Raw genomic sequence first — 27,855 nt, 5'->3', positions numbered from 1 at the left:
CCATGTGCTCTCTCTTCTGATCAATAAATAACATGCAGCCTGTTTCTCAGCTGCTCCCAACCCACCAGCGCAGTGCTGCTCTTTCTTAGGCAATGCTTGGGGAATCTGAAGGATGCCAAAGGTCTGCTGGAAACCTAAGGAAAGAATCAGGGATCTGGAAAGATGGGGAGGTGCGGTTTATGATGCCTCGATGGGATTGTGGGGTGGGGATGGGATGTGGAGGATGCTTTGTGGCCTGAGGTTTGTGTGACGTTGGACACAGCTCCATGCAAACTTAGATTTCATTAGTTCTACTTTCCACACATAAAAAAACCCAACCAACCACACCCCTCCCCATCCCTCCTGATTTTTCCAATTTATAACTTTTGGGGGGGGCTAATTTTCTGTAAAGTTAAAGTTTATTTCACCTTACTGCCTGTGGCTGTGTACACCGAACAACTCAGAAATCTGGAAAAGTTTTGCTTATTCCAGAGTTACTCTGGTTCTCCATCGAAGTTATGAGAGCTGCCTGTGGAGCACTGGCTTGAGGCCACTGCTCTGAAAAATAGCCCCCAAGGTGGCTGGGGTCATAAACACAAAGAACAGCCGATTCATTCTGCACTGGGACCCAGAGGTCTTCTTCTCCCTTCTCTAGATAGGACAGGAAAACGTGAGCCACAAAATCCATGAGTAGCATACTAAGCAAATGCCAGGATCCTAGGTTTAAAGAAAAACAAAAATAATTTTAGCAATCTCTTCATTTACTTATCTTCATATGTACTTTTTTGAAGGGCTTCATTATAGTAATGGGCTAGGCAAAGTAGCAGACTAACAGTCATCAAATAGTACTGACAAAATTAAGTACTTCAAAATATCACAGCAAAACAGGCACCAACTGCAGATTTTAAACATAAGCAAAAGCCTTTCCCCCTTATTTTAACTAGAGAGGAAAGTGTACTGGTGTTCATTTGCTTTCCTGTTCAGGTTCTTCCCCCACATTCACTGCTACTACCAGGCTTATGCAACAACCACGTCACTTTCACTCTTCCCTTGGACAGATAAATCATCCCATCTCTTCCCAAGCAAACCCTCCTACAGTCGTCTGGGTGTCTTGTACCTATGACATTAAATGGTCTACCTTGCAGCTTGGGACATAACTGCTAAAAGCCAAGAGAGACTGAGGCCACTGACTTTTGAATCATACCTTGGTTGAAAGCCCTTACAGTAAAAAGTAGGTCTTCTTCCATGCCGTCAACCTGCACAGGGATTCATCAAGCGATTCATAACCTCTGCATCTCATAGATATGTTTATATGGACATCAACAAGGAGATACCACAATTTATATGACTGACCAAGGTTTACAGAGCTTTAAAAATGGAAAATACTGCCTCTTTTGATGTTATACGTGCCTGAGAAGCTGCTCTTTGTCTTTTTGTCCTACATTCCAGCAAAGGAAGTAGAAGTACTTGTTTATCTATGGGACAAGGAAAGGGACTTTTATATTTGGAGTTCCAGCTATACAGACCTGACACTAGTAGTCCGTGCGTGTTTCTAAGTCTCACCAGTGTTTTCATTGTATTCAAGAGGAGTAAGCGTGACACAAAAGCTAAACTCTAGTTGTCCCTTGGAATAATACAGAGGGACACAGTTTTGAAAAGGGAGTAGGTTGAAGCAGCTTGCTTGCAAAAGAGGAACGTACAGGTCACTGTCCAGCCAGTGTGGCTCATCAATACATCCCTGAATGCCTCAGAAGGCAGACCCGTAAGGAAGGGCAGGTGTACCAGCTGACATGAAGCTCGGTGATGGACATAGGCAGAGGCACATTTGGTGGAGAGGAGGTACAGCTGAAAGAGCTGTAGAGGTCCCACTAGCCCTGACTGCTGTAGCGCACTTGTTCCTTGCTGCCTTACAGTGAAGGGAACTGCATGGTTCCTCCCATCACACTTGAGCATCACCACATGGAGGCTGGGCTGGAAAAGCGTAAAAGTCAATCCTAAATTCTGAGGTGTGAGTATGCCAGTATATTATGTGTGCCAGATGTGCCAAGCTCCAAAGTAAAAGCCCCAGACAGAAGTAAGTTTGCTTTTGGTTACTGGTATGTGATTTATTTTTGGGGGAGGCACACTGCATTAACATGACACTCACACATTTCCCTAAGTAATTCTGTTTCTTCAGTGTGGATGCTACATATTTTGACTTGCAAGATGCCCACCATTCCTGCAAGAAATGCTGAGACTTAAGGTTTTTCTGAAAAGCAATAACCCGTAGTACAGAACTTTTACACCAGATGGCTTGTTAACATAACTGTTTCAGCCTTGTCCACTAAAACTCAGTATCTTACCATAACAGAAAGATGGGAGAGAAGGGACATTGTTAGCTCATATAATCCAACATCTTAAAGAACGAAGGGTGTTAAGAAAAAAGATAATAATGACCAAATTAATTGGAGCATCTCAGCAAAAGATTAAAAAACATTTTAAAACTCTCTTATACGTGAGAATAAATTCAGCCTTAGTGTTACTGAAGTATAGTAGGAAGACTGTCATAAGTGGGATGAAAATATAATTTGTGACTAGTTTAAGGAAAGCTAGTTGTTGGTAACAGTGTTGTGTTCCCAACCACTGACAACTGCAGAACAGGGAGGCAATTCATTAATCAATTCTTATTGTGGAAAGAGGGAAGAGGATTTCACCACCATGGGGAATTTCAATAAACATTATGCTTCCAGTGCTGTTCTTGGAATTCATTCCCAGTTTCCTCATTGCCCAAAATATTACATGTAACATTTAAGAGTGTGGTGCAGAACTCCTCTGGAGAGAGAGAAAGGAATGGTTATTTTATTATTACAGGAATGCAGCAGCTGATGGACAAGGGACCCTGCTGTGCTATGTTCCCTGCAGACACAGAACAAAACTCTGATCCTGCTGCAGACAGTTTGCGATCTAGATACAAGGCAAAAGATAGTGGGTAGATGCAGAAAAGGGGTGCGCACATACCTGCACAAACACAGGCAGTAATAGGGGAGGAATACAAAAGGCGACAACCGTAACATACCCCTTTGTTATGTCTTTGTAGGAAGCACATGAAAGTATGGTTTTGAAGGGGAATTTTGAAGAAGATAATGAGGTTTTCTTTGGCTATCTGTGTGAAGCCCCATCCAACAGAAGAGGAAAAAATATGAAGGTGCTCCTTTGAAAAATCTAAAAAGCGGTTCATACAGTTTGGGATCAGATGTTGCTCAAAGGAGATGGTGCATTTCTGCACAATGAATAATAGAGAGCGAGCCTCTGAAAGGTTTTACAAATGAAGAGAAAGACAGGTAGGGTTGATGCAATATAGAAATGGAAGAGACTGAACGGATTTAAGACATGGTTGTACCACTTCAAGCCAGTTCAAGTGAATGTGACTGCACAGTCCCTTTGCTTCTCCTGCCTTGCTCTGGTGCATGATGGATTTGCTGCTTGACAGCTTGGAGCCCTAAAACGGGCAGAAAACTAACCCAGCTAAAGGAGTGTCTAGTTTTCGGTTAGTGTAACACCTTAAACAGGCTTGCTGGTGGTAGGCAAGCCCTTATGTCAGTGTAAGGCCTAAGGAAAAGGAGCGTATAGCCGTTTGTCAGAAGAGCTAACTGCCTTTTTGGCAAGCAGTTATTGCGGTGGCTCTGCTTGGGCTGCATTACATAGGAAGGACCTGAAGGACTTGGAGCCATCAGTTGAGAGATTTGGAATTTTTATGGTTTGGGCTATCAGTGGCCCCAGCGGGGGTGTGCAGGCCTTTTAGGGAGAGAGAGCAGCGGCTCACCCTTGGGGCTGCCGTTCCCCATTTCCCCACGGAGAAATGATGGCTTCTGCCGAAAGAGGGAGTCCTGCCCTTCCCGCCAGGGCCGCCGGCACGCTCCTGCTCTCCCTTCTGCTCATCCCAGGGTTTGGGTCAGAGAAGTCATCCCATCGCGAACTACTCGTTTCATTTCCCTGACCTGTCTAACCACATCGCCAGGCGAGTGGTGCTGCCTGATGCAAGGAAGGGATTAGGGAGAAGTGATGCCCCTACGGACTGTAGCATGAATTTATGCCGGTTAAAAAGATCTGTTGCCTCAGCTGTCTCAGGTCAGATAGGGGCATCAGGCGAGAGTTAATATACATAAATATATGTATATACATGTATAAAGACCCTACGTACCAAAACTGCCTGAGCAGTTGAGGGTCATAGCCTTGCTTACTCCACTCAGCAGGAAGCTCCATCTCAACTGAAAAGCTGATGCCGCTTCTCTAAACTCCTCTTTACTCCTGCTTGGCTGCAGATAAGGAAAAAAACTGCTTTACGATAAAGTTTGTTGAAAGAATTCCTTATTGTGTTGCAGACTATTTCCCTGTACGAACTGCATACAAAAGGGAACAAGGAGTTTTTTTGTTAGAATCCTAAAATAGCTTAGGCTGAGAGGGAATTTAGACATCATCTAATCCCACCTCTTGTCCAAAGCATGGCCAGCTTTGTAGTTCAGGCCTTGCCCAGCCAAGTTCTGAATACCTTCAGGATGCAGGTTCCACAGCCTTTCCAGGTAACCTCTTTCTATGCTTAACAACTCCCATGGTATTTTTTATTCTTTTTATTTATTGGAAATTTTTTTTGCTGCAACTTGTGTCTATTGCCTTATGCTCTATAACTGTGAATCCCCAGGAAAAGTCCCACTCCATCTTCTCTACACCATCCCATGAAGTAGCTGAGGGTTCTCTGAGATGAAGGCACCACAGAACTGTGAAGTACTATTCTAAATTAAAAAAAAAAATTAGGAAATAATCAAGCTAAAGAAGTACAGTTTACCCTGCTTCTTCAGAAAGGGGAAAAAAACCACACCAAACCCAAACTTTAACCACCACCTAGACCCATGTTAATTGGTTTGGCAACCAACTGAATGCAGCAGTACCATCAAGATATCACTAATTCTGTAACAGTGATGGACCAGGGATGGTAGAGCTGGTAGCCTCTGGAAAGGTACATTTCCAAGGATGATCATACTTGAATCTTCCACAAGAGCTAGAGACATTTACTAGAAATTCTCACACTCCTACCACCTGCTAAAAGTCAACAGTTTCATGAATCAATTATTTCAGGAAACATTAAGTTTTCTCTTCATTTTTACTAACATTTTTCTTCCGAATTTTAATTTACTGGGGACTGTTATAAAGTGTATCTATGAAATGAGAGTAGATATTGAAACTGCCCAAGTGGATACATGCGCAGAAATTTGCTTGTAGTGGTTTGGACAGATGGAATTTTTGTGTGCCAATTAATTCTCCCTTTTTCTGCAGCATGCATAAATTGTATTTATGCAAATCTGCATTTTGGTCAGGTTGCTAGTGTACAAAGTAGCTTCTGCAAACTAGTGACAGTCAACATATAGCAGGATAAATGATGTGATCACTCTTTCTCTTTTGAAATGATTGATTTTATACCTCAGTGAAAAAAGCTTGAAGATTTGAAGCCACACATTCCAGGAGAAGCTGAATATCTGTGAAACGTGACAGCAAAGACACCAAGTCCTTCAAACCTATGAAATATAGAAGGGAGATCATTACTTAGAGTGATTGGCTTGCTTTTTGTTTCTACAGTTTTAGCTTTTTTTTTCCTTTTATCTTTAGCTTAAAATATATTCAGACATCTGTTCTTAGCATTTTGATTAATATAATAATACCATTGCGTTAGTGAGGAATAGTACCCTACTCTGAAGTCAGTCAGAATTCATGTTTATGTCCATTTCCACCATATCTGCACTGACCTAGTCATTGTGGCAAAGGTGGCAAGAATAAACACTTCCAATGTGAAAGCTGAAATTTGGTTATATGCAATACCAACTTACTTATCTGAGATTTTATGTGGTTGAGAAAAAAAAACCCAACACTTTTTTTTAAAATCTGTTGAGAGGGAGAGAAGAGTCTTAAAACAATAACAGAAAATGCAGAATATTCTGTAGACCAACAGAAATATAGATGATATTGCCACATATCAGTGCAGCTGTTCCCCCAGAAGACTGGAACCTATCACCCAGTACCAAAAGGTGCATCACTATGGCAGCTCTCTGAATTTATACCCTTGTAACTGAGACATCTTCCTTCAAGAAGGCATATGGATAGGGTTGGTGAAACCTTGCTTATTATAAATTACAGTTTGGAAAAACAATGAAAACAAAAAATGCAATAATACCACCTTGGAAAGAGCGAGATCTTCATTAATATAATGAGCAGATGTAATAAAAGCATCCTGCACAGTGGTTTTGATTTTAAGATGTACATAAATATTTTTTAAATGGTTCTCTTGATGGTTCTGTGAAGAAGGCAAATTATTATTCCTACCGAAAGCAGTCACAGAAAGGCTGTGGCACACCCCTTGTCAGCGAGCAAGCTGGTGGCAGGCCAGAAGCAAAAACCTGAGGTTTCCCTCCGTCAGTTCTCTGCACAGCCTAGTCCAACTTGCTCGTCTCTTACTAATAATTTAAATGGCAGCCCATTAATCTAAAAATTAACTTGCCATTATGCTCCCATCCCTTTTCATTAAGCTGGCAAATGCATTATGTCATGGCTGCATACAAACTGTATATTTTATTGTTTACAGCACAACATCAATCCCAAAGGTCACAATACAGCAAAAGGACACGAAAGCTGAAAAGCCAATAGTCCTCGTCCAGCGTACAATATTTTAAAACCTGGCCACAAGAAATGATTTTGTGTACTTTGATTAATGAGAGAGGAAAATATAAAAATGTAACACTTGGAAACTTCTTTTTTTTTGTCAAAGAAAATGATAAAAAATTAATATGTCTGCTTGTCAACCTTCTTCTAGAAGATATATAATTTAGTAACACGAACCCAACTCCTTTCCTGCAGAAAGCTTTAAGAGTCAGAACGGAAAGCCTTTCATTCTTAACCTTTAAAGTTAGAATGATAGTGTTACATGCTCCATTCTCAATTTTTTGGCTCTTTTCCAGCACTTCGGGTTACAGCAAGACTGTAATTCCCATTAGGGCCGATGCCATGAATAAACAAGCGGAAATGCTGGAGCTTTAACAATGGCAAGCAAGGGCTTAAGTGGATAAGACAAAATATAGCAAAAAACCCATTACATTTCAGTTCTATGTTGTTCTGCAGCTCCTCCAGATTCCTAAGCTTGTTTTGAAAGAGGATTCCAGGCACATCCAGAAATCCCTGATCGATGACAACATGCAAGCCTGATCGCAGAACAGTGACTTTGCTGTTGTTCTCCAAGACTGTTCTCATTGTCTATAGAGAATAAGGAAATGGTTAATGCCTTTAATTTTCTCAAGCCCTTAAGTCAGTCAAAAAGCTTCCCTTATTCAATACTAGACTTTATATAACCAGTCTCCAAACTGGGGGGGTGGGGGTGGGTGGTGCAGAATCAAAGGAAATTAATCTTAAGTTCTCTTTAAGGGGTTTTTCTTTGTTCTGGGAGATACTCTTTTCAATGACTGTGTTGTTGCCTCTGATGGAGCAGACAAGGCTAACATGCCTGAAGTATCTGGGCAATTGCCTGGGCATTTGGTTTTGGTTAGAGTTATTACAGTTACGCCAAATACCGGTGTTTGGTCTAAAACATGGAATGGGGTATCAGGGCTGACCTTCCCTCCATGTTACCTGTCCTTAGTACATGTTTCAATTAAATTCAAAGGCAAATTTTCTCAGGTTGCCCAAACCTTTGAGAAAGTAAAAATAACGTATTAGTTGAAATAATATTACTCAGGATTTTATCCCCATTTATCTGCTTATGAGTCATTTGTGAATGAATCTGGCTTCATATTTGTCCCAAAAAGTACTACTCACACAGATAGTGCAAACAATTTTCAGCCTAACATTTAATCCTCATCTCTTCATTTATTTATTTGTTTTTAATTAATTGCTAACATCACACAGTATTTCTTCAGGTTCTTGATGAAATTATGAGAACAGTGAAGGAAATTAGAAAATAAACATGATTCTTTTAAAAAATCACTAAGCCATGCATGTAGTCTCACACTTCTGTACTGAAATCAGTGAGATCCTAAAGCCTTTGTTGAATTTTGGGCTTTTATATGAATAGTCCACATCCAGCTGGGCCTTCCAAAGGAAAAATATGTTTTGTAAAATTCAGAAAAACTTCAGGATGCATAGATATTCAAACAAATCCCATTCACCAGGTGCTTACCATGACCCCACGAGCAGCAGTGAATGCAGCTGACCATTTGTTCGCAAACATAATTTCCAATCTAGCCATTTTTCTTTTTCGTCATTCTTCTAGCTTTACTGAAATACCAAAAGCACTCTAATTCTCACTCAGTAATCCCCTTCAGCCAAGTTGAAGACAATGTTTTCTTTATGTTTTTTCTTATGTTGCTTTTTTTTTCTTTATGTTTTCTTTTTCTTATGTTTTTTCTTATGTTGCTTTTTTCTTATGCTACTTGGAATTTCCAGTGTCAGAAGAAGAGCTGCTGCTTGCAACACATGACCCAAAGGCTGGGAATGACTAGGGGCTGGGAATGATGTATCTTCAGTACACTGCTAGCACATGACTCTATGCCCCAATATTCGAGAGTGCTCCCCTTAGCCATTGCACTTCAATATACTAAATATAATTCTCTAAATGACTGAGAGTCAGCTCTGACAACACTTAAATACAGCTTACCAGAGGCAGGAATCAGCCCCAGGAAACAACAAGCATCATATTCGCATTCCTTTCTCACAGAGAATTTGCACCTTTTTATGCTCTAATTACTTCTGCATGTCCAGGTAGTAGCAGCTGTCAGCCTGCTTTATCTACACATGATAGGAAAGAAACTTTTTTTTCCTTTTGAATATGACCCTGCCAAAATTGTTCCTATTTTCTCACCAGGTGGCTAAATTATTGCAAAGTACTCTACAAGGGATGGTGTTATTACACCCTTCAGAGGCTGCAGCTGCACAGCTCCTCCATAGTACTTCTCATTAGGAGCACTCTCACCTGCTTTGACCATCAGTCTCTATTTGAAATTCCAGGTGCATTTTAGACACAGAAAACTGAGAAGGTGATTAGAAATATCAAATTACTCCAAAATATGAGAAGATAAGATAAAATTCAGCTTTGGATAGAAGTAACTGAGGAAGGATGTAATGGAGACTTGCAGGGAGAATTACATCAAGAAGGGTTTTTAAATATTACTTAAAGATTATAGTAGTATTTTTTCATGTAACAAATAATCCAACCATGGAACTCACTACCCCAAGATGTTGTGGATGTCAAAATCAAACTATTAAACACCAAGATGTAGATATAACCTTCATCTCAGATTGCTGGAAGCCAGGAGAGTACAATGGAGGAGTGAGGTATCACTTGTTCTGCTCATACCCACTTTGCATGAGCGTCTGATGAGGGCCACCAGGTGAAATGGGATACAAATCCACACAAGTCTAGGATCAGGTCTGACTGACTAAAACCCTCAGCAGTTCTTTCTGAGGGATGTCCACCTCCCCATGAAGCATCTGTGTGTTTCTCACAAGCTGAAACTTTTAAACACCTGTGGTACTCAGCTAACCACCTTCTGGTGTGTGCTGGACTGGGGGATGCATTTACAGGAGAACGTTTGGCTGGTATTTGTTTCTTGCCCTGTTTCACTGGAGCCCAATATCCACGGCTTTGGCAGGATCTCTAATGGAAGCCGTAATAGAGACTGTGCGACTGCTGAAAGGCTATCGGGATGCTCGTTTAGAAGACTTACATAATTTCACTTATTGAAACTACTGTTTTTAAATGGCCAGTGGGGTTAATCCTCAGGTACACTGGAACGCCTTTGCCCTTCCCTTGTATTTTAAAGAGGCTCTACAGAAGGTACAAACATCATTTACTTGTGAGAACAGTGCCAAGAGCTTGTTAACATGAACAAGAACCAGGATGTGCTCAGCTGTAAGTATAGATTTGACCCCGATTCTCAGGTCTGCTGGGTTCCCTTCATGCTGGTTAAACAACAAGTAACGGGGATGTAGTGCAGCCAGAGGCTGCTGCCAGAGAATGCCCTCCAACTAGGCTGCAATTCTCTTGCTGTAGATCTTGTGGGTGTAAATTCAGTGTTGACTCTCTGCAGCTTTTCCACCCATTAGGAATAAGCAGGGAAGAATCACAAAGCCACAACCAGTCCCTTGAGATAATGGCTTGAGCACAAGAAGGGTGACGTAAAGTCTGAGCGTGCAAATGGAATTGGCACTTGCAGTCTTGCTGGATCACGTTCTTCAACGCATAACCAGCACTGTTTGGAAGCACATGAAGCTGAGCTTTTCAACTATTTAGTATCTCCATGGGCTGCTGCAGTAAATGAGAACTGTGAGTGCTCAGCACTTCACTGAACTGTTTGCCTGTGTTAGCATACCTATACATGTTTGGTGCAATGTTTGCACCTATTATTTTTATTTTTAAGAACTTCTTTAAACTGAAGTGTATGTTTTGCATGCTGCTGGTAATAAAGTTTTCCTATAAAGAAAAGCTATGTTTATTAAGGAAGAATGTGACCCTCCTGTGTGCAGTCCAAGAAGCCACATTTCCATTCCTTCCTGCCCTTTGGTGTGGGGACAGAGTGCAGTGACTTAAGCCAGGCAGCATGTTGGGACAATCTTGTACTTGCTGTTTGAAGGAGAGGAGAGAATATACCATCTGTTCTCTTTTGCTTTCTTCTGTGTTCATGATCTATCTCTTCTGTTGTGGCCCAGACCAGCTCAAAGCCCAAGGTTTTGGAAGTATCCAAATGGAAATGGATCACACCAATGGAAAGAATGCTGCAGGGAAGGTACAGCCCCTCATAATAATGCAGCACTGAATGAAACAATTTACTTTGCAGTGTTCAAAGGGTTAAAAATTCAGCTCCTGGATGTACATCCATAGCTGAGAAGAATGATACTGTAGAGCAAAAAGCAGGCAGAGATATTAATTGTTAGAGAGATTTTTGTCTCTTTCTTCCCAAGGAAAAAAGCCAATCTGAGTGATGACCCTGAGGAGGAAAGTTCAGAGGGTGCCACTCTGCGGCGCTCCTTCCAGCGCTGCTTGGCTAGAGGATGGAGAAGATTTTGCTGGCTGATCTCTGCGATCCATTCAAAAGGTTCTCTCACTTCAGTGTACACAGCAGCCAGTACATTTGTGATTTCCCTTCGTGCAGGCTGCTGCTGCACTCGTCAGAGAGTGGCTGGGACAGTGCATAAAACCAGTTTTAGAATAACTCCAGCCATGTGCTGACTGGCTTTGGTGTGGCTGGGTGGAGATACTGGAAACTGTCATCTGACCCTTCCAGCTACTGTGTTCTCCTCTCCATGGGGGACCACTGACTATATCTCAGGGGCTCTCACAGGATCCTGAGGGAGGAAGAGGCCCCTTCAGCATACTTAGGGTGTGGGAGGAGATAGGTAGGAGGGTGGGCATGATTTGGACCGTGGTCTGTATGCAGCTAGGAACACCTGTGTTGCTGCTCTTGTCCTACAATGGAGCATCTCATACACAGTCCAAACTGCCTGAGCAAATGAGATGCCCAGCTTTTCTGTTTCACGGATTCTGGAACATACCTTGGCCAAGTTAGAAAGGTCTGTCTTTCTCCTCAGTCTTTTTATAAACACTGTAACTTCTGTCAAAGAAGAGGCAGATGTTTCATATCATTAACATTTTACAGTCTAAAATACATTAATTAAGCCAGATCTTTTAAGTTATAAAGTCGATCCCTAGGAGGGCTATGGAGGCTAAGAGCAGGCACAGCGGGGGTGCTGAGCTGGCATTAGGGGCTGGGCTGGGACCCTCGCAGTCAGAAGCTGCCCAGGCCACCACTCTTCTTCCTTCACTGCAAATCTGTTAACCCATGACAGACAGGAAAAATACTGCCAATCTTTTTTTACATTAAGCACTTCTTAATCAAGACTAATACTGTTTTATGTGTATGGTTTAAGGTGAATGAGTGCAACGTTACTTCTGAACCTCCTGGGGGTTTTTTTGAGCGCTTACATCTCAACCTTTATGCATCTATAATTCTGCAGTACTGCTAATAGGAGTTGGTTTCTTTTTCTCCTGTTCATGTGTTGTAATTATGACAAGCACAGTTAAAGAATATCCTTTTTAAGAATAAAATATAAAGTAACTGACTCTTAGTTACAGGAAAACCAACTATAAAGCTACTTACAAACTTCTGTAGACAGGGAATGGTTTTCAAGTGAAAATTTCTGCTTCTTTAAAGTTTGTACAAACCAGAAAGATCAGGATGTATATACAAAGGGTCGCAGCTGATTAATTACGTGTACTTCCATGCACACACATGTTCAAAACGCATTACTAAGTTTGCTCTGTCAAGCATTCACATGTAAGAAATGCTGGAATTAAGACTGTCTGCAAGTCTTCCTTGAGCATATGAATACTAATACAATCTTTTGTCTACACAGGAGCCCTGCTTTGCCACTGAGAAGCTGGTCTTCACTCAATGAGAAACTGCACAACATTGTTTTAGTCAGAATCTTCAGCTATTTATATGTATGTATATACATATTTACAAACACACACATATACACACACCTTTGTAGAGTAAAGATTTTTCAATTCCTCCTCTAATGACAGTCATAGTTTCCCTATGGGACTATGGCTTTTTTTTCCCTTTAGATTGAACTGCACTATAGCTGTTAATTAATTTATCTGCACAAACCCCCTTGCAAGGTGAAAAGACAGAACAATACCTAAATTTCAGAGGGCAGACTGCATATTATTCAATCATCTACACAACCAAAGTGATTATGGCAAGAGTCAGATCTTTAAAAAGATTCAAATACACTCTAATTTACCATGAATTGGGATAATTTTGGCTTAAATTTGTTCTCACACATTATCTGAGACTTTATTTTTAACTGTATACCAACTAATTCTAGTCCTCACTAGGATTGAAGCTACGTCAGCTTAAAATGTTTCTACAATACTTTCCCTGTGAGTCTTGTAACACAATCTCCTCTGCAGTTTAAGATAACATTATTTTATGAAAATCTATTTCTCAAACATACCTTCAGATTTAGATGTTTGGAGTGGTAATGGAAAATCTACCAAAGCATTAAGCAGCCAAAGTTTAACATTTTTACTGAACAATCTGATTGACCTCATGTGTTGTATAGGCACCTCCTCCAGGAAATCATCAAGTAGGATCTTCTCCATTTCCTAGAATACAAGTTCGTAGAGCTGCACGTGACAGGTGTACTACACATATTTACAGCAGCATGAAACAGAACTCGTACATTGATAGTTTAAATGTAAATGTAAAGAAGCCTGGGGTTTTTTGCCTTCCAATGAAGCAATAGCTAAGTTACATTTATTAGCAAAAGGGAAAAGATCCTAACAATAAACATGGTTTCATTAATTTATTAGTAGACACTAATTAATCACCTGCTGCAAATATGAAGCAAATTATTTTGATCAGAAAACATCATATTTCTATGTAGAACGTCACTGAGAAATGCAGTAGTAATCTCAAAGGAAAAAATAACTCCTGTGATTTGGAAGAAGAGGTATTAGTCAACATTTCAGTCACATAACCTCATGCCAGAACACAGACCACATTTATGACAGTATACTCCATTGATATTAAGAGACTTTCAAAGGTATATATAGCAGCAAGATGGAAGAAGAAAAGAAAGGTTCCTTTCAAAATCTGTACTGTGCTGTTCCAGAAGAAACCAAGGAACAGACTTGAGGTATGAACAAAAATCCCATTGTACAGCACAAAAGAAACAGCTGGCCTTTCTCCTCAGGTAGCATTACTGAAAAGACACAAACACATAATAACATAATTGCAACAAACAAACATGTCTACAGTACCTTGAATAGCTGCCTATCATAGCTTTTCAACATCTGGCATACATCTGGCAAGGACATCAGTGGTATTATTTCAGGCCGCAGAGACTTCCAGAATGACATGATACAGCCTTCCACCTGTCGCACAAAGTCCTTTATGTATTTTCACTGGTTTGACACTTGTGAAATGTGAAGCATGATTCAGTTAAATGACACACATAAGCACAGAAGTGAAAGAATGACTGTGGACCTGGACTCTTTGCCTGGCCCCATCCTGACTGGGCTCCAGCGCAAGTGGAAGCATCCTGGGGCAGCAAGCTGAACTTTGCAAGGCAGCATAACAAAGAGGAAAGAAACAAAGCATTGTGCCATGGATATGTGGATACAGTGAAAGATATATGTCCATGGCCTCATGTTTTGTGCTGGGCTCAGACCTGTTGATGTGCCAGGAGCACTCAGGATAAGCCTACAGACTCAGATTCTTGGAGCATGATGTGTTAATGAAGAATTCCCAAACGATTTGGCTGAATGTGCCTTTTCTCTATAAAAGATCATCTACCTTAGATCAAACCATCACGTAAATAAGCTAAACAGAAATAATTTTATCCTTACTATCGTTTGCTGTCATCAGAATGTTATTAAAGCAAAGGCATACCTTGTTGAACTTGCTGTTCCTCACCATGTGTAAAAGATGTTGGCAATGGCTGCAGTACTCATGGGCAAGCAGTACAACCTGTGACCAAAGAGAAGGTACAAAAAGATCTCACAGGCAAAGAGCTAACTTGCTTCATGACTGAATACTTGAACGTACCATTTCGTAGGGGTATGTCTTCCCTAGGTCTTGCTCCCTAAGACAGGATCTGCTGAATTCAGCCCACAGGTACTGAAATCTCTTCCGTTTACTCTTCAGATAAATGACAGATGGAGAACAGTGCAAATTCTTGCTCTCAGTGCATCATAATTTATTTTGAACAACAACAACAAAAAGATCACAATTATCTTGTCAGTTCTGTTAAAGGTATTAAGTACTTCCTTGAAATTGTATAACATGATTTTTTAATAAGATGTATTTCTTCAGAGGATTGCTTGTCTTTTTTTTTTTTTTTAGAAAGTAGGGGTGGATGAAAGAAACAAGCATGGCTGACTAAATATTTAAATCCCAAACAGTACATGAATTTCTTTTCAAAACCAGTGAATATTTAATGCTATACATATCTTCCACATATATTTTCTATAGCACTCATGTCACAGTTGTAACCTAAATAAGGCTGCAGATAGCTGGCTCTGCTGTCAGGCTGACAGCACATTTCTCATCAGCTGTCATTATATCCACTTCAGAGCACTCATGACTGCGCCTGAGTGCTCTGTAAAAATAAGACAGACATCCAGTCTCCCCTTTTTTCCTTACTTTGGTCCACATAACTTTGTTGCTCTTGCTCTGCTGGCTGACTTCCAGCAGCCCTAGTGTCAAGCCATTCTGTGACAGCACGCTTGTGTGAGAGCTGCCACAGGTCAGCCTCACATCTCCCTTTTCCATGAGCAGGGGTTGTGCTCTTTTTTTCTTAATCATTTCCTAGTATTTAAACACCTAACGTGCCAATAAACCCTGAGCACATTGGAAAGATGTGAGGGTCTGTTGCAGTGGGCCTCAGACAAGGAAGGCTGTGCCCCACTAGCTCCCCTAATATCCAAAACACGAGCTGTCAGCCACAATTTCCCCTCTCAGCACAGATAAATATATTTGAGCTGACGTTAAGACAACAAAAATATTTAGCTACCAGGTGAAATAGGAGAGGGGGAAGTAAGCATTTAGTGAGATTATGCAGACAAAGATTATTTTGAAGAATATGCTGGGTTAAATGAGTTTCATCAGAACATATATTAGCAGTTATAATTAAACACACAGATAGACATTTTGCTATAAGCCTAAAGTATCTGAAACTCACCGTTCGGGTTTTTTTGCTGTTGCTCTTGCGACCAGCTGCATCTCCATAACTGCAGGCATTTCCATTGTGGTAAAATATATGACAGAGAAAAAAACCTTTTAAAAGCTCACCAATTTATTCTGTATTTAGTAAGAAAATTAGCTCAAACTGCATAGAGTGCACTAGGTTGGAGCACTGTGTTTGGGAAACAAATGCTGCTCTCTTTCCTGTCATTCAGCAGCCCTGTGATATTCTAAAAAGTCTGAAGACCAATTTCTTAATTTTAAGATAAAACTGAACCATTCATTATAAAGATGGCAAGGTATCAGCCATTTAGCAGTGCAATGCCTTCCAACTTCTTGCACAAAAATTGTGGGTTTGTATTTGTGGTTGCAGTTTGTTTAGAATTATATTAATAATTATAAACATGCAAATAAGGAAAGCATAATCATCCTTGTGCTTTGATTTCACAGTAATTACATTTTTGCACCCTCTGTCAGTTTAGATGGCATTTTGTTTCTGACTTTCCCCCATTTACTTTGCAAGCCTGCAGTGCTGTTCCCCGTGGTCAGAATTCCCCTGGACCTGCAAAGGCTTGACCACTGGCTTTTGGCTGAGAAGCCAGGGGTGCAGGCACAACAGGCTGCTTCCTTGCTTTACCATCCCCTGCCTCTCTCCCTGCCTGTGTATCTGAGGCTAATCCTACAGGAGGGAGAGGCAATGTGGCTGGTAAAAGGGACATGCTGTGAGAGCTGGATTCCTCCAGTCAAGCCCCCATCTGCTGCTGACACCTGCTCACTGTCTGTGAAGGCATTTCAAACTCCAGGGTCCTTTTGGACTCGGCTGTTTTGAAAGGTGGCAGGCAGGGGATTTGTAGAAAATGTGCTTCTACTGGTGAGTGCAAACACTCAGACTATCTAATCAGATCCTGGCTGCAGGGTTTCACTGCTGTGATGTATTATAAACCAGGGTACCACCATACATCCTGAAGGGACAGAGGGCAAAATGTAACAGCTTGTCTGCCTGGAAACTCAAGCCGCTGAAAATGCCTCCTCTGGTTTCTCTGCTGCCCACAGGACTGAACCTTGTCACCTGAAAAATTACCTTTCCCTCTGCCACCACTCTGCCATGAAGGCGATGCTCCAGCGAAATAACCAAACTGGCTGCCCACGACAGGGCACAACATTCATGTTGGGTACATTTGGTGATGCTATTGACTCTTTCTCGCAGGTATTTTAGAGTTAGTGGCTGGACAAAGGGAAGAATGTGTGAGTAGAGATGTTTCGTAACATAAATTATAAATTCATTTTCTTTCAAATGGTCCTTCCTGCAGATTTCTAAAGCCTGTGAAACAAAATTAATATTTTCCAGCTCCTGCTTTCCCCACGAAGGCGGCCAGCTGTATCTTCTGCTGCTGCTACTATGGCAACACGTATCAGCATCGCTCTCCTCCAGTGGGCTGGCTCCCGCGGCAGGCTGGCTCCCTGCTCCCCCCCACGGGGATGGTGAGGTACAAGAAGGGGTGCTGCGTGGGTCCCGCGCCCCAGCAGGCACTCAGGAGCTCAGTGCTGATTTAGTGCAAATACCTACAGAAAACCAACGTCTGTGTGCTGCTGCTGTTAGCAAAGGGGGTTTGGACTCACCCGGTGCCCACAGAGGTACTGGGCTGGCAGGCAGAGCTGCTGGCTTCCCCTGCAGACAAGTACCTGGGTAAAGACAGGACACACAAAAGAGAAGGTGGGTGGGAGAAGGGGAAAATGGGTGACAGCAGAATCACAAGGAGTTTCACTGTATCGCTTGCAGAGTTTGGATGATGCTATGGGGTGGGAACTAGAGCTAAAATGGGAAATACAATGGTGGGGATGACAAAAAGACTAACAGAGGAGGCGGCCGGGAAGGACAAAGGAAAAATGAAAAGAGGGAGGGTGGTGAATGTGCATGCTGTTGACTGTCAGATTACAATGAGATTAGAAAAGCTAATTTGGTAGATTCATATCAGGGTTTTTTTATTAAAAAATCATGGGTTTGCTTCACTGGAAAGTCAGAAGCCCAAACCTTCCCTATTATAAGAATCCTAAAGTAACTCTTACGAAAACAAAATTCACTGGCGTCTTTTTAACACTGCTGTACTCTGAGCCACAGCAAGTACCATTTTAGGGAGAACTTGTCCTCAAAGCTCCCATTCCTAGAGGGCCCCCTATTGTAACACAAATCGGTAAATAACATGCTCCTTTAAATCTCTGTAATACATTTAGAGACCTCATTGATGACAGTTGTGTTTATTATCACTTCTTTCATCACATTATCATCAGAGCTGTGGTACACATGTCTTCAAAAAATCCAAGATTTCTAAACGAACCAACTTACAGGTGCTGTGTAAAAGCATCCTCATCGCTCCTTGTGTGAACACGTTCCAACGCAGCCTATGAGAAGGCAAATGCCTTCTCACTGCCATTTCTATAACGTCAACAAGCACAGCTCCCAGCCTGCTAGATCCTTGACAGGCCTAGTTCCTCACCACCAGCACCATGTCCATTGACAACTATCTCAATATGGCCCAGAAATATTATTTTCCATAAATAGAAAGAGTGGACCATAGTTTTGAAACCGTCCCTTTTTTCACAGACCTGCAGGCTGGGTGGATGCCTTGGTCTCTCAGGTGGGCTTCCAGCTCTACCTTCCCCTCAGGAAGGTTCAACAGAAAAAGCGTTGATGTGTTGGACTCTATTCAGGCATGGGAGGGAGCAACAGTTATTTAGGACACAACAACACACTCAAACAGACATCCCCTGTCTCTGCCAGAAGGAAATGGCAACGAGCCAGAGAAGTATATCCCATTAGCAAGGTCTGGACCTGCATTTGGACTGCACTGAAATGGCGTATTAAAAATCTTCTTCACTATAATTTGGAAATTTCCACACCAACACACTCTCAAAAATTGAGATGTTATAGGTCAAATACCCCTGCTGCAATTACATGATTACCTCTGCAAGAACAAAAAAACCCACAAAATTTGTTCTTGCAGGTAGAAAAGTCTTCAAGTTTTCACTACTCTTTTTCTAAATTTCCATTTCCTAATTGAAAAAAAAAAAGTCTAGATTTTGCCATTGTTAAGATTTATGAACTTCATTGGATCATGAAAAATTAATTCTGATTTCAAAACGTACTGAACCCTACTGAGAGGACAGTAAAGGTCAGGTATTTCCTATACATGTTCTTGTTTATTTGCAAAGAATGTACAAAGCTCAATACAGATGAAAATAAACTGACTTATTTGGTTGAAGGTACTGCTTATTTGCTATGTGACCTAATTATTTGTTTTGGAGTTGTGCTGCTTGTGCTTCTCTGGCTGTGTTTTGTGATTTTTTACTGCTTTCCCTCCTTTCTTTTCCTGCTGTCCTTTATCAGACACTAAGAAGTAATTGTGACACCCACTTGCCCAGGTGTTGCAGGCCTGCACGTTGGCTTGGGACAGGGCTGTGTGGCTGCATTTGGACTGGAAGCTGTTCTGATTTCAGCTGTCTGGCTTCACACAACAGCTTAGTGACTTCTTATAACCATCTTAAATGAAGGAAGCATCAGACAAGGTAATTTTGTAGTTAAGAGACTTTTCTATTGCAACTAGTAAGATGTTCTTTGTTTGAACATGATCTCATCTTTTTATATATTTTTTAGATCTGAAAAGTTATCCCAAGGGACTATGTAAAGATCACTAAATGGCTGGTTGATGTCAGCCCTTTCCCTGGAATACACCTCATTTTCCTTTGTTTGACCAAATCATAAGTAGTTTTTTTTAGGAGTAAGTGTCCAGGCAGGCACCTCTGGCAGCTGGTGGAGAAGGAGAGGGAGGTCTGCAGCCAGTGCAGTGGCTCCCCTACAATTACTCATGGGCTATAGCATGTTCCCCAGCCCATCAAAGAACATGGCTCGTTTCCATGAGGAGGGACAAGGACAAAAGCTCTGCTGGCATACACGGTGCTTCACGCTCCCACCAGTGGCTAAAGTCCTTGTTTCTCCACCTGGCCTGGGCTGCGCCAACATTGCTTCTTTGGTTCCTCCTACATTTTGTAATTTTTCCTCATGTTTCTACACTGGGAGGAAAAAGAGCAACAATTCAAATTTTTCTGTTCTCTCTCTCATCTCCTCCACAACCAGAACTTGCACCTCTCTAACTGTGCCCAACAAGATTGCTGTTTCCAAGTGACGTTGTGGGGAACCACCTTTCTTTCCCTGAAGAAGAAAGACCAGCAGAGACTCAGCCAGAGATTTGCAATGTTCCTTGAACAGAGGCCAAGACCTTTCCTCATTACAGATGTCAAATTTTAGGCCTGTTCTGGTTTTACTGGGTGATGGGTAGTGAGGGATACCACTCCAATAAGGGTCCCATGGGAAATAAGCCTCAAGTTACCTATGAATAATTTGTTTGGTCTCACAACAACCAACTGCCACTTGATCATCTGCAGAACCTGATCCTCTGCCGTGTCCCATTCTTTACTGATGTCACACTATGCACTTCTGTAACATTACTCTAACACCCGTGGAGAAAGGCAACAAACCTATGGGTATAATTTTTCCATGCTCTTGCAGAGCATGCACTCAATTAAGTAACTAATATAAAATATCACAAATGCTGGAACTGTTTCATCATCACCAGAATATCTGGGTGCTTAATAGGCTGACTTGTATCCCTCTAATATTCATGCTAGAGAAAAATGTTGTATCTCCATATTAAAGAATGGAAACCACGGTACAGAATTTATCCACATACACATTAAAGTAATGTGTAAGTCTGTATGAGAGTGAGGAAATGAGCCTGGTCCCCAAAGTCCAAGGCATAGGCTGCACCTATTTTTCTTCTCCTGTGCATTTAAAAGGAGTGTAAAACTGTTAGGGATGGCAGCATTTCCCTTCCTTTTTTTCTGTGGAGAAACACAAGCCTGTGGTTTGTTTATCTCAACCATGAGCTTAACTGTGAGAACTCTTCCTCACCTGCCCACAACTGGACCATGCTCACGTCTACACTTTAGTCTGCCAAAGTATCTTGCATTCATGTTATTTTTAGACTTTTAATTTTTGCAATCAATCTATACCCTTCTTATAAATTTTCTTATTGTTCCCTTACAAGAGGTGATTTTAAAATCTGAAATTTTAAACCAAAGCGAAGGCAGTATTTTGAAAGTAATATGCTTCATTGTTTCAGGTAGTAAGAAACCCCCAGATAACATGATTGCATGTAGGACTTCAAAAGAGTGCAGCCATTTATACTTTAATACATGTTTCTTCAGCCTACTGTTTTAGTAAGGAAGGTGCTACAATGTCATGAAGCGATTTCAATGGGTTTTTGGAGCTCCCATTTAGAGTCTCAATATATTAAGCTGTTCTTTTAGCATGAGCTGCTGCTCTTGAGATCTACAAGGCTAACATGTCCAACTCAAGGAAGTCTGATTAGGCAGAGCATATTTTCAAAATGGAGCTTCTGAATAAGGGCACAGCACTTAATGGCACAGCACTTTTATAGTGTGTATAATAATAATAAAAATATAATACTGTTGTCAATGTTCAACAGATGAATTACAGACTTTGACGTACAGACAATATATAGACTGTCATGTGACATTTTATGATTAAAACATTTTAAAAACTGAACCATTTTAAAAAACGAACCTGTGGTCATTATTTTCATACAGAAGACAGCAATAACGTGCATAAAAGGAAGAGTTCTTCTTGATAGTTATTCCAATATAATGATACCTAGACAAAAAACAGAAAAATGATGAACTGACAACCATATGATTTTCAACAAGTCAGCAAATATTTCATATTCCTCCTCTGAAAGCAGATGGTCATTCCATTTAAACAAGAAGAGACCAAGTAAATAAAGCTACATTTGTTTTTTAAATTCTGCTGAGAGTTAATTTTCCCCAACAGAAGATAATTGTACAAACTCTTTACAAACTGTTTTGAACAGGTTTTGCCCTGGAATAATACCCTCTTGTAAATGAAAAAACTGAAGCCACTAAATGGGGTGCAATGGATTAGCAGTCAGCAAAGTCAGGGACCAGAGTCTTAGCTGACAGTGTTCCCTGTATCTCGTAGAAGTTGAAGGGACTGGATGGCCCATCAGTGAGTGGTCATGGCAAGCTAAACTCCAGACCTTCTCTAAGGTTTATTCTGACCTCGGTGAGCAGTGGAGTTGCCTTCCCTGCTACTGAGGTCCTACCAGCTGGCTCTTCCCAGGCTGGGTCCCTGGGAAGCCAGGGGAGCAGTGCTGTGGTTTTGGGCCACCAGCAGCCAGCAGTGGGTAACCTTCTGCTGATGGGAAGAGAGAGCATGGAGACTGGGGGGTATCACACACCATCCCAAATCCTGCCAGCTATGAGGAGAAGCTTGGGAGTGTCTGTGGTGAGGCACTCCCAAAATAAAGGATCTTGCTTGATCAAGCTGATAGCAAGTCCAGACTAGTGGAGAAAAGTCGCAGATCAAGTAAGGGCATGTCATTCCCAAAGCCAGTACTTGACAGCTACTCAAAACGCTTGTAAAATTATTTGTGTAGTGGCAGTCTCTGCCCTTAAAATATCCCTTTTTCCAGTCTGGATGTTCAGCATGTGACTGTAAGTTTGGACATAGGAATCAATGACAAAGCATTGAACTCTGTGCTCTAGAAGAGAGGGAAGGGAAATGAAAGGCCACACAGGAGTAGGACCTGAGGTGGTCTGATTTTAAATGGTTTTAAACTGTTTACAACACTTCCGTTGACCACCAGGACATGCTGGGTCACTCCATGGATATGTGCAAGGATGAAAAGCACAACACAGACATTAATCACGGCTCCCAACCCTGTACATCCCAGAGCTGGGCTTTCCTGACCCAGTGGCTCAAGAGCTCTGAGTAAGGTTGTGATGTCGGGCAGATGCCTCATGCAAGGCATGCTGTAATAGCCAATGCAAACTGGAGAGCTAATTTTTAAAAAAACAGTCTCACCTGGAATTCATGCCCTGTCAAAGCAGCTCTGATGTGGTGATTTTCATGAATTAACTCTATTTTAATATACTTGGTGACATCATGAATCACTCTGGATCTTGTGAGGTATTAACAGACTTGCAGCCAACAATTCAGCCGCTATATTACAGTGCTGGAGCTGAAAATTCAGCCATTTAAAAGTGTTATTGGAACAGTTAAACCTAACATTTTTAAACAAAGGATGCAAAACCAATACCTGGTACTCCCTCTTGGGCCCAGCCTTTTTGACCTCAGGCCTGGGAAAACTAACCGAATAAGCTGAAAAAAACAAACGGAAAATTAGAGGTACTTGGCAAATTCATTCTAAAATGCAAAAACATATCTGTTACATTTTTTTCTCCTTAATCACTTCTTCTTTCCATCATTTGCAGGCTAATACCCCGTTCATAACACACCTCTGAAATGGTAACAGTTGAACTGAACTCAATCAAGCTTTTGTGGATCAAAAGCTGAGTAATTTAAGAGATTACCTCCCTCAGGTGGGAAATTTTTTAGGCTAGTCTGTTTTACCTTGCACGGAGACACAGTGCACACACCAGGAGACCACCCACACTCAGGGGGGGTATATCAGCTAGGGGAACTCGAAGATGCTGTGATTCTCCACTACTCTGCCAAACCTGCAAGCCTTACTCATTTGAGTAGGACTTACTCACACAAGGGACTTTGCCTACCCACTCGCTCTTGCAAGGAGGACTTGCAAGATAGGGCCTGGCTTATCTGTTTCAAAAGGACGTGAACCATCAAACTGCAAAGCAACCTTTTGACCACCGCAGTGGTAAGTGTGAACTGAGGTCACGCAGCATCCGTCAAGCTTAGACCCTACAGGGTAATAAGATACTGTCAGGAAAATAATCCACTTCACTATGATTATTCTGCATGAGCTGTCCTGTGAAGACAGAGACTAACTCAGGACAGCTGGAGCTAACATTTCCTATATAGCAGGAACAGAGGACCGAGTGCTCAGCCTTAGCGAGGAGAGTGTACACGCAGCAGCACACAGCTTGGACTCTGTGCAAAGTGCACTGTGCTGGTGCAAAGGCCTGCTGAAGGACAAATTTCCCCAACTCACATCAACATGCACCTCCAGTTTTAATGGTGTGGGAGCTGTCCTGTTCTTTGCACATTTCTGCATGCACCCACCCCAAGTGTTCCCTTTCTCAAGCTGGTATTTCAGCATAATATCATTTTCCTAAAAGGGCAGCCTATAAAACTGGAGCGTCTGTGGCTTGAGACACATACTTGTGCCCGCTGCCTCTTCTACAGAGACAGTGGTGCATTTGGGTAGGGCAGATGAGGTTAGTAGTGTCTTAAGTCACCACAGTTTGATTCACACAGGGCTCGACTGCAAAAGTCCTTACAGCCTACATGCATGTAATGCAGTCAGGTTACTACAGCTTGATGAATTATTAACAGCTCCGCCCATTAGCTAGGCTGTGGTAACTGATTACATGTGCACCTTTAGTTTAAAGCAGGGTTGCTGCAGGTCCTGCCCTCTGCAGCCTCTTGCTGTGTGGTCCCACCTCCTGTTGCAGAAGGACAGACAATTTCCAGCCGCTGGGGAGCTGCACCCCAGCTCGCTCACTTGGGATGGGTTAACTTGCACAGCAGTGCACTGAGTTGGTTAAGGCTGTGAGCAAACAGTTGCAAGCACCAACCTATAGCAGCTATGGCTCATCAGCTAAGCTCTTCTGCGTGACCAGACCCATGCTTCATCTATGCATGTCCCAACTTAAAAGTAAAATGCATTAATTTAAACCACAAGAAGGCTTAGCTTACAGGTGGTAACTTGGTCATGCTGGAGCACCTGGAAGTGTACAGACAGGATGGAATTAATCTTACCTATGTGGCTACAAGGAAGAGATGTCTAAGCTAGTCACAGCAGACTCTGTAGTCAAGGGAGAAAAACAGGCACTTCTGAGGCACGTTTTATCTGAGCTGCCTAAGATGACTGATTTAGCGTGAGAGGAATCATATGCAACTACTTATTTATGTCCATTGGCTACCAAAAGATTTTAAAGTGACTAGCTTCATGGCAGACATCTACATTGAGCCAAGCAAACCCTACCCATGGGCTCGGTTGATGGGTGGTGATCCATTAAGCGATGGTAATAAATCACATTGGATCACTTACTCAAATCTCAATTTTAAGTAAGAGTGATTTAACTTAGTAAAAAAATTAGATGCAACTGAACTGAGATAAATGATTCCTAAAATGAGGTTATCCACAGAAATGAAATTGATTTCCGGTACAACTTTTACTGAAATTATTTTGGTTTTGTGTTAAAACAATGCATAGTAGGTCTTACCATGGGCAGTAATAGGAGGACAATAGCAGTAAAACCAGGAAATCCTGACCAAAAAGTCTTGTGCAACAAATAATCACTAGGCATTCTATCTTCCTTAATTTATTAAATAAAGTTGAATATCTATGAGTGTTTGTTGCAATTGGGATTTCTAAGTGGTAATTGCTCTGTGGGTTGTATCAACCTCCATGTATCAGAAGTGTGGAACTGTTCAAAGGAGATTGGGTTTTACATCTGCATTTGTTTTGCTTGGATGATTCTGTAACAACTTTTTTAGGGTGCGTTTGGAGCAAAATCTCCCCAAGTATACTTAAAAAGGAAAGTATAAAATTATGTAACAACAAAGGGGTCTTTCAAAAACAGAAAAATGAGGTCCTCAGGACAAGTCTATTAAGTTTGTGCTGTTTACCCTGGTAAAGCTTGCTAAAATACATTGGCAAAAGAAATCTTTGCTGGCGTAACATACACCAGTTCCCTGAAAATAAACTCCGTCAGAGACAATACTCTTTTCTCTAGTATAACTGTGACTTCATGAGGTCTTACCAGAAATAGATTAGAAAACACACAAGCATAATACATTACATATTCATTCTTCACTGTTATTTAATCTCTTTTAATATTCAATGTGTATATTTGATCATCATAGTTTCTATTTAGGTATCTCTGCTTCATATGTTATACATCCTCTCTACTCTACCTTTCCAAAGGTGGCTGAATTTACTTGGTACTTGGAATCTGGACTGCAGCTTTCCAGATATAATTCATATACTAGCCGATGGGGAACAGTGCATCCTTCACTCACACAGAAATTATCAGCTACCCTTTAAAACAAAAACACAAACGTTGGCATTAGAAGGAAGGATTGTTAGCTTGTGATTTTAATAGCTCATCAGATTTACTGTGACCATGTAATAGTTACTCTGATTTTACAGGAGCATTGAATCAAAAAGAGAGCTACTGATTTTATGTTACTCTGTATTCGGGGGTGGCGGGGGGTGGCGGGCAGGGAAATAAACTGAACCATTTTTATATACACAGATACACACACACACATTCTGTGTTTGTTTTCAACTTTTAAAGTTCTACTTTTCTTGCTTCCAAACTGTAAGAGAGGTCATATGAGACTCTGCTAAAACTAGGTAACATCATTTTTACTAAAAAATTACAACTTACAAATACCAGTATCACATTAACAGCAATACAGACAGTATTAGCACCTCTCATATGATAACTGTTGTTGCATCAAAGGATGTGACTTTGATCTTCTAATTAGAAAGGTTTCCACTATACCAAAGATAATAATATATATAAAATAATATATCATATATATTTCCATCTAAAATGTATAATGTGCTGTTTTGGGACAGAGGGTGCACAAACTATGAAGGACCAAATTCTGTTTTCATATAACTTCACTGATTTTAGCACAAGTTTAATAAGAGAACAGTTTTAATTTATGGTAACTATGTAACAGAACTGCCAGGATTGAAACTGGTTCAGTTGTTTAAACACTCATCCTTTGCCTAAATCCCTTACTCATCCTACTTATCAGAATGGCTGTAGCCAAGTAAATGCAACTACTTGTGTGAATACAGTGAGGTAGACATAAATTTAGCTACTTATTAGCCTAAGGTATTACCTTCACCCCCCCAAAAAAGACCTTTAATTATGAGATAACATGAATGGTTTCGATGTCAAAAGATAACAGCCTCCTGCAGTACAAATACAGGAGCAAAGCTGGAGCAAAGAAGCAGAGAGATTAATTTTCAAAGCATGACACACTGATCGTATGACAGTGTTTTCTTACTCTGACTCTGCTTCTGTTATACCAAATTATTTATGCATATTTAATTAATTTATCAGCTGAACGCTAGTGCAGCACAGTGCCAGTTACTCACTGTGTCTTTACTGATAATCGAGTTGGCTGGGAAAGCACACTTCATAATCACCAGGTGAGATAAGCAAGTTGCATTTTAGATCAGCATCCTCTCTTTTTGTAGTAGCCTGATTTCAGGCAACCCAGTGTTTATCTTTCTATATTAGCTGTATTGGCAGTAGGTAATGGATAAGGTCTTCAGCAAAATGGATTGCTAGGACAGACTGAGCAAGATGATCGCTGTGCAGCCTGACGACGTCTACCTCACCTTTTATTCATGCCTCCTCCCTCTTATCCAGGGAAGAAGTCTGACTGCCTCCCCCAGCTTTCCCTTTCCGTAGCAAAAGGCCCCCGAATGCTTCGCTTTTACCCCCTCCGAGCCCATCGTCTTAGCCACCAGCCCAAGAGTCAAGCGCCAGTGCTGAGCTGTGCTGGGCTCCCTGCCAGATCCCGGCCACCTCTGACCCCACCACCCGACAGCCAAGGCTTCACGGCTAGACGTGAGCAGGAACCTGCACCAGCGGTAGGGGAGCTGCTCTGCTGACGGGGTATTTCCCATCTTGGGGTTGAAAGGTAAATGAAATTTATTCTAGATAAGAGTCCTGACTCAGCTGAGCATCACAGCAGGCAGAAATGCTTGTTTCCTCCAGAGCAACCATCTCAAAGCCCCAGAGGAGATTAAACTGAAGTCCGAATTCATCCTTAATATAACACCACAAGAATCACTGGAAGCGCAGCAGAAATTAATTCATCCTTCAGTAGTTGGTTTCTGCCAGTAGTTTTCCCTCATCATTTAACTATTTAGTGACAAAATATTTGAGAATTTAATTTTGTTAATTTAGCATCTGTTAAACTGCCAGCCTTTTTCAAATAACAAATCAAACACATTCTTAGCACTGACACATAATAAAAAAATACTGTCTATCAGGAAAAAAA

At 41.3% G+C, this 27,855-nt stretch overlaps 1 protein-coding gene across 1 annotated transcript; it reads right to left on the bottom strand.

Moving 5' to 3' along the window:
- Nucleotides 1–413: 413 nt before the first annotated feature.
- On the bottom strand, nt 414–27,198 carry RFX8 (regulatory factor X8). The gene is made up of 15 exons (XM_037377918.1): nt 27,188–27,198; nt 25,741–25,864; nt 22,937–22,998; nt 21,385–21,471; nt 16,825–16,883; nt 15,742–15,836; nt 14,607–14,735; nt 14,451–14,528; nt 13,820–13,933; nt 13,012–13,162; nt 11,545–11,603; nt 7,098–7,254; nt 5,434–5,528; nt 4,160–4,274; nt 414–696 (listed from the first exon to the last, which is right to left on the bottom strand). The coding sequence occupies exons 1-15, from the start codon at nt 27,196–27,198 to the stop codon at nt 440–442; spliced, it is 1,593 nt and encodes a 530-aa protein (XP_037233815.1). The 3' UTR covers nt 414–439.
- Between the last annotated feature and the right edge of the window lie 657 nt (nt 27,199–27,855).

Source organism: Falco rusticolus, chromosome 2 (assembly GCF_015220075.1).
Source record: "Falco rusticolus isolate bFalRus1 chromosome 2, bFalRus1.pri, whole genome shotgun sequence".
NCBI lineage: Eukaryota > Metazoa > Chordata > Aves > Falconiformes > Falconidae > Falco > Falco rusticolus.
Note: the sequence above shows the minus strand (reverse complement) of the source record. Positions and strands in the feature narration are given on the sequence as shown.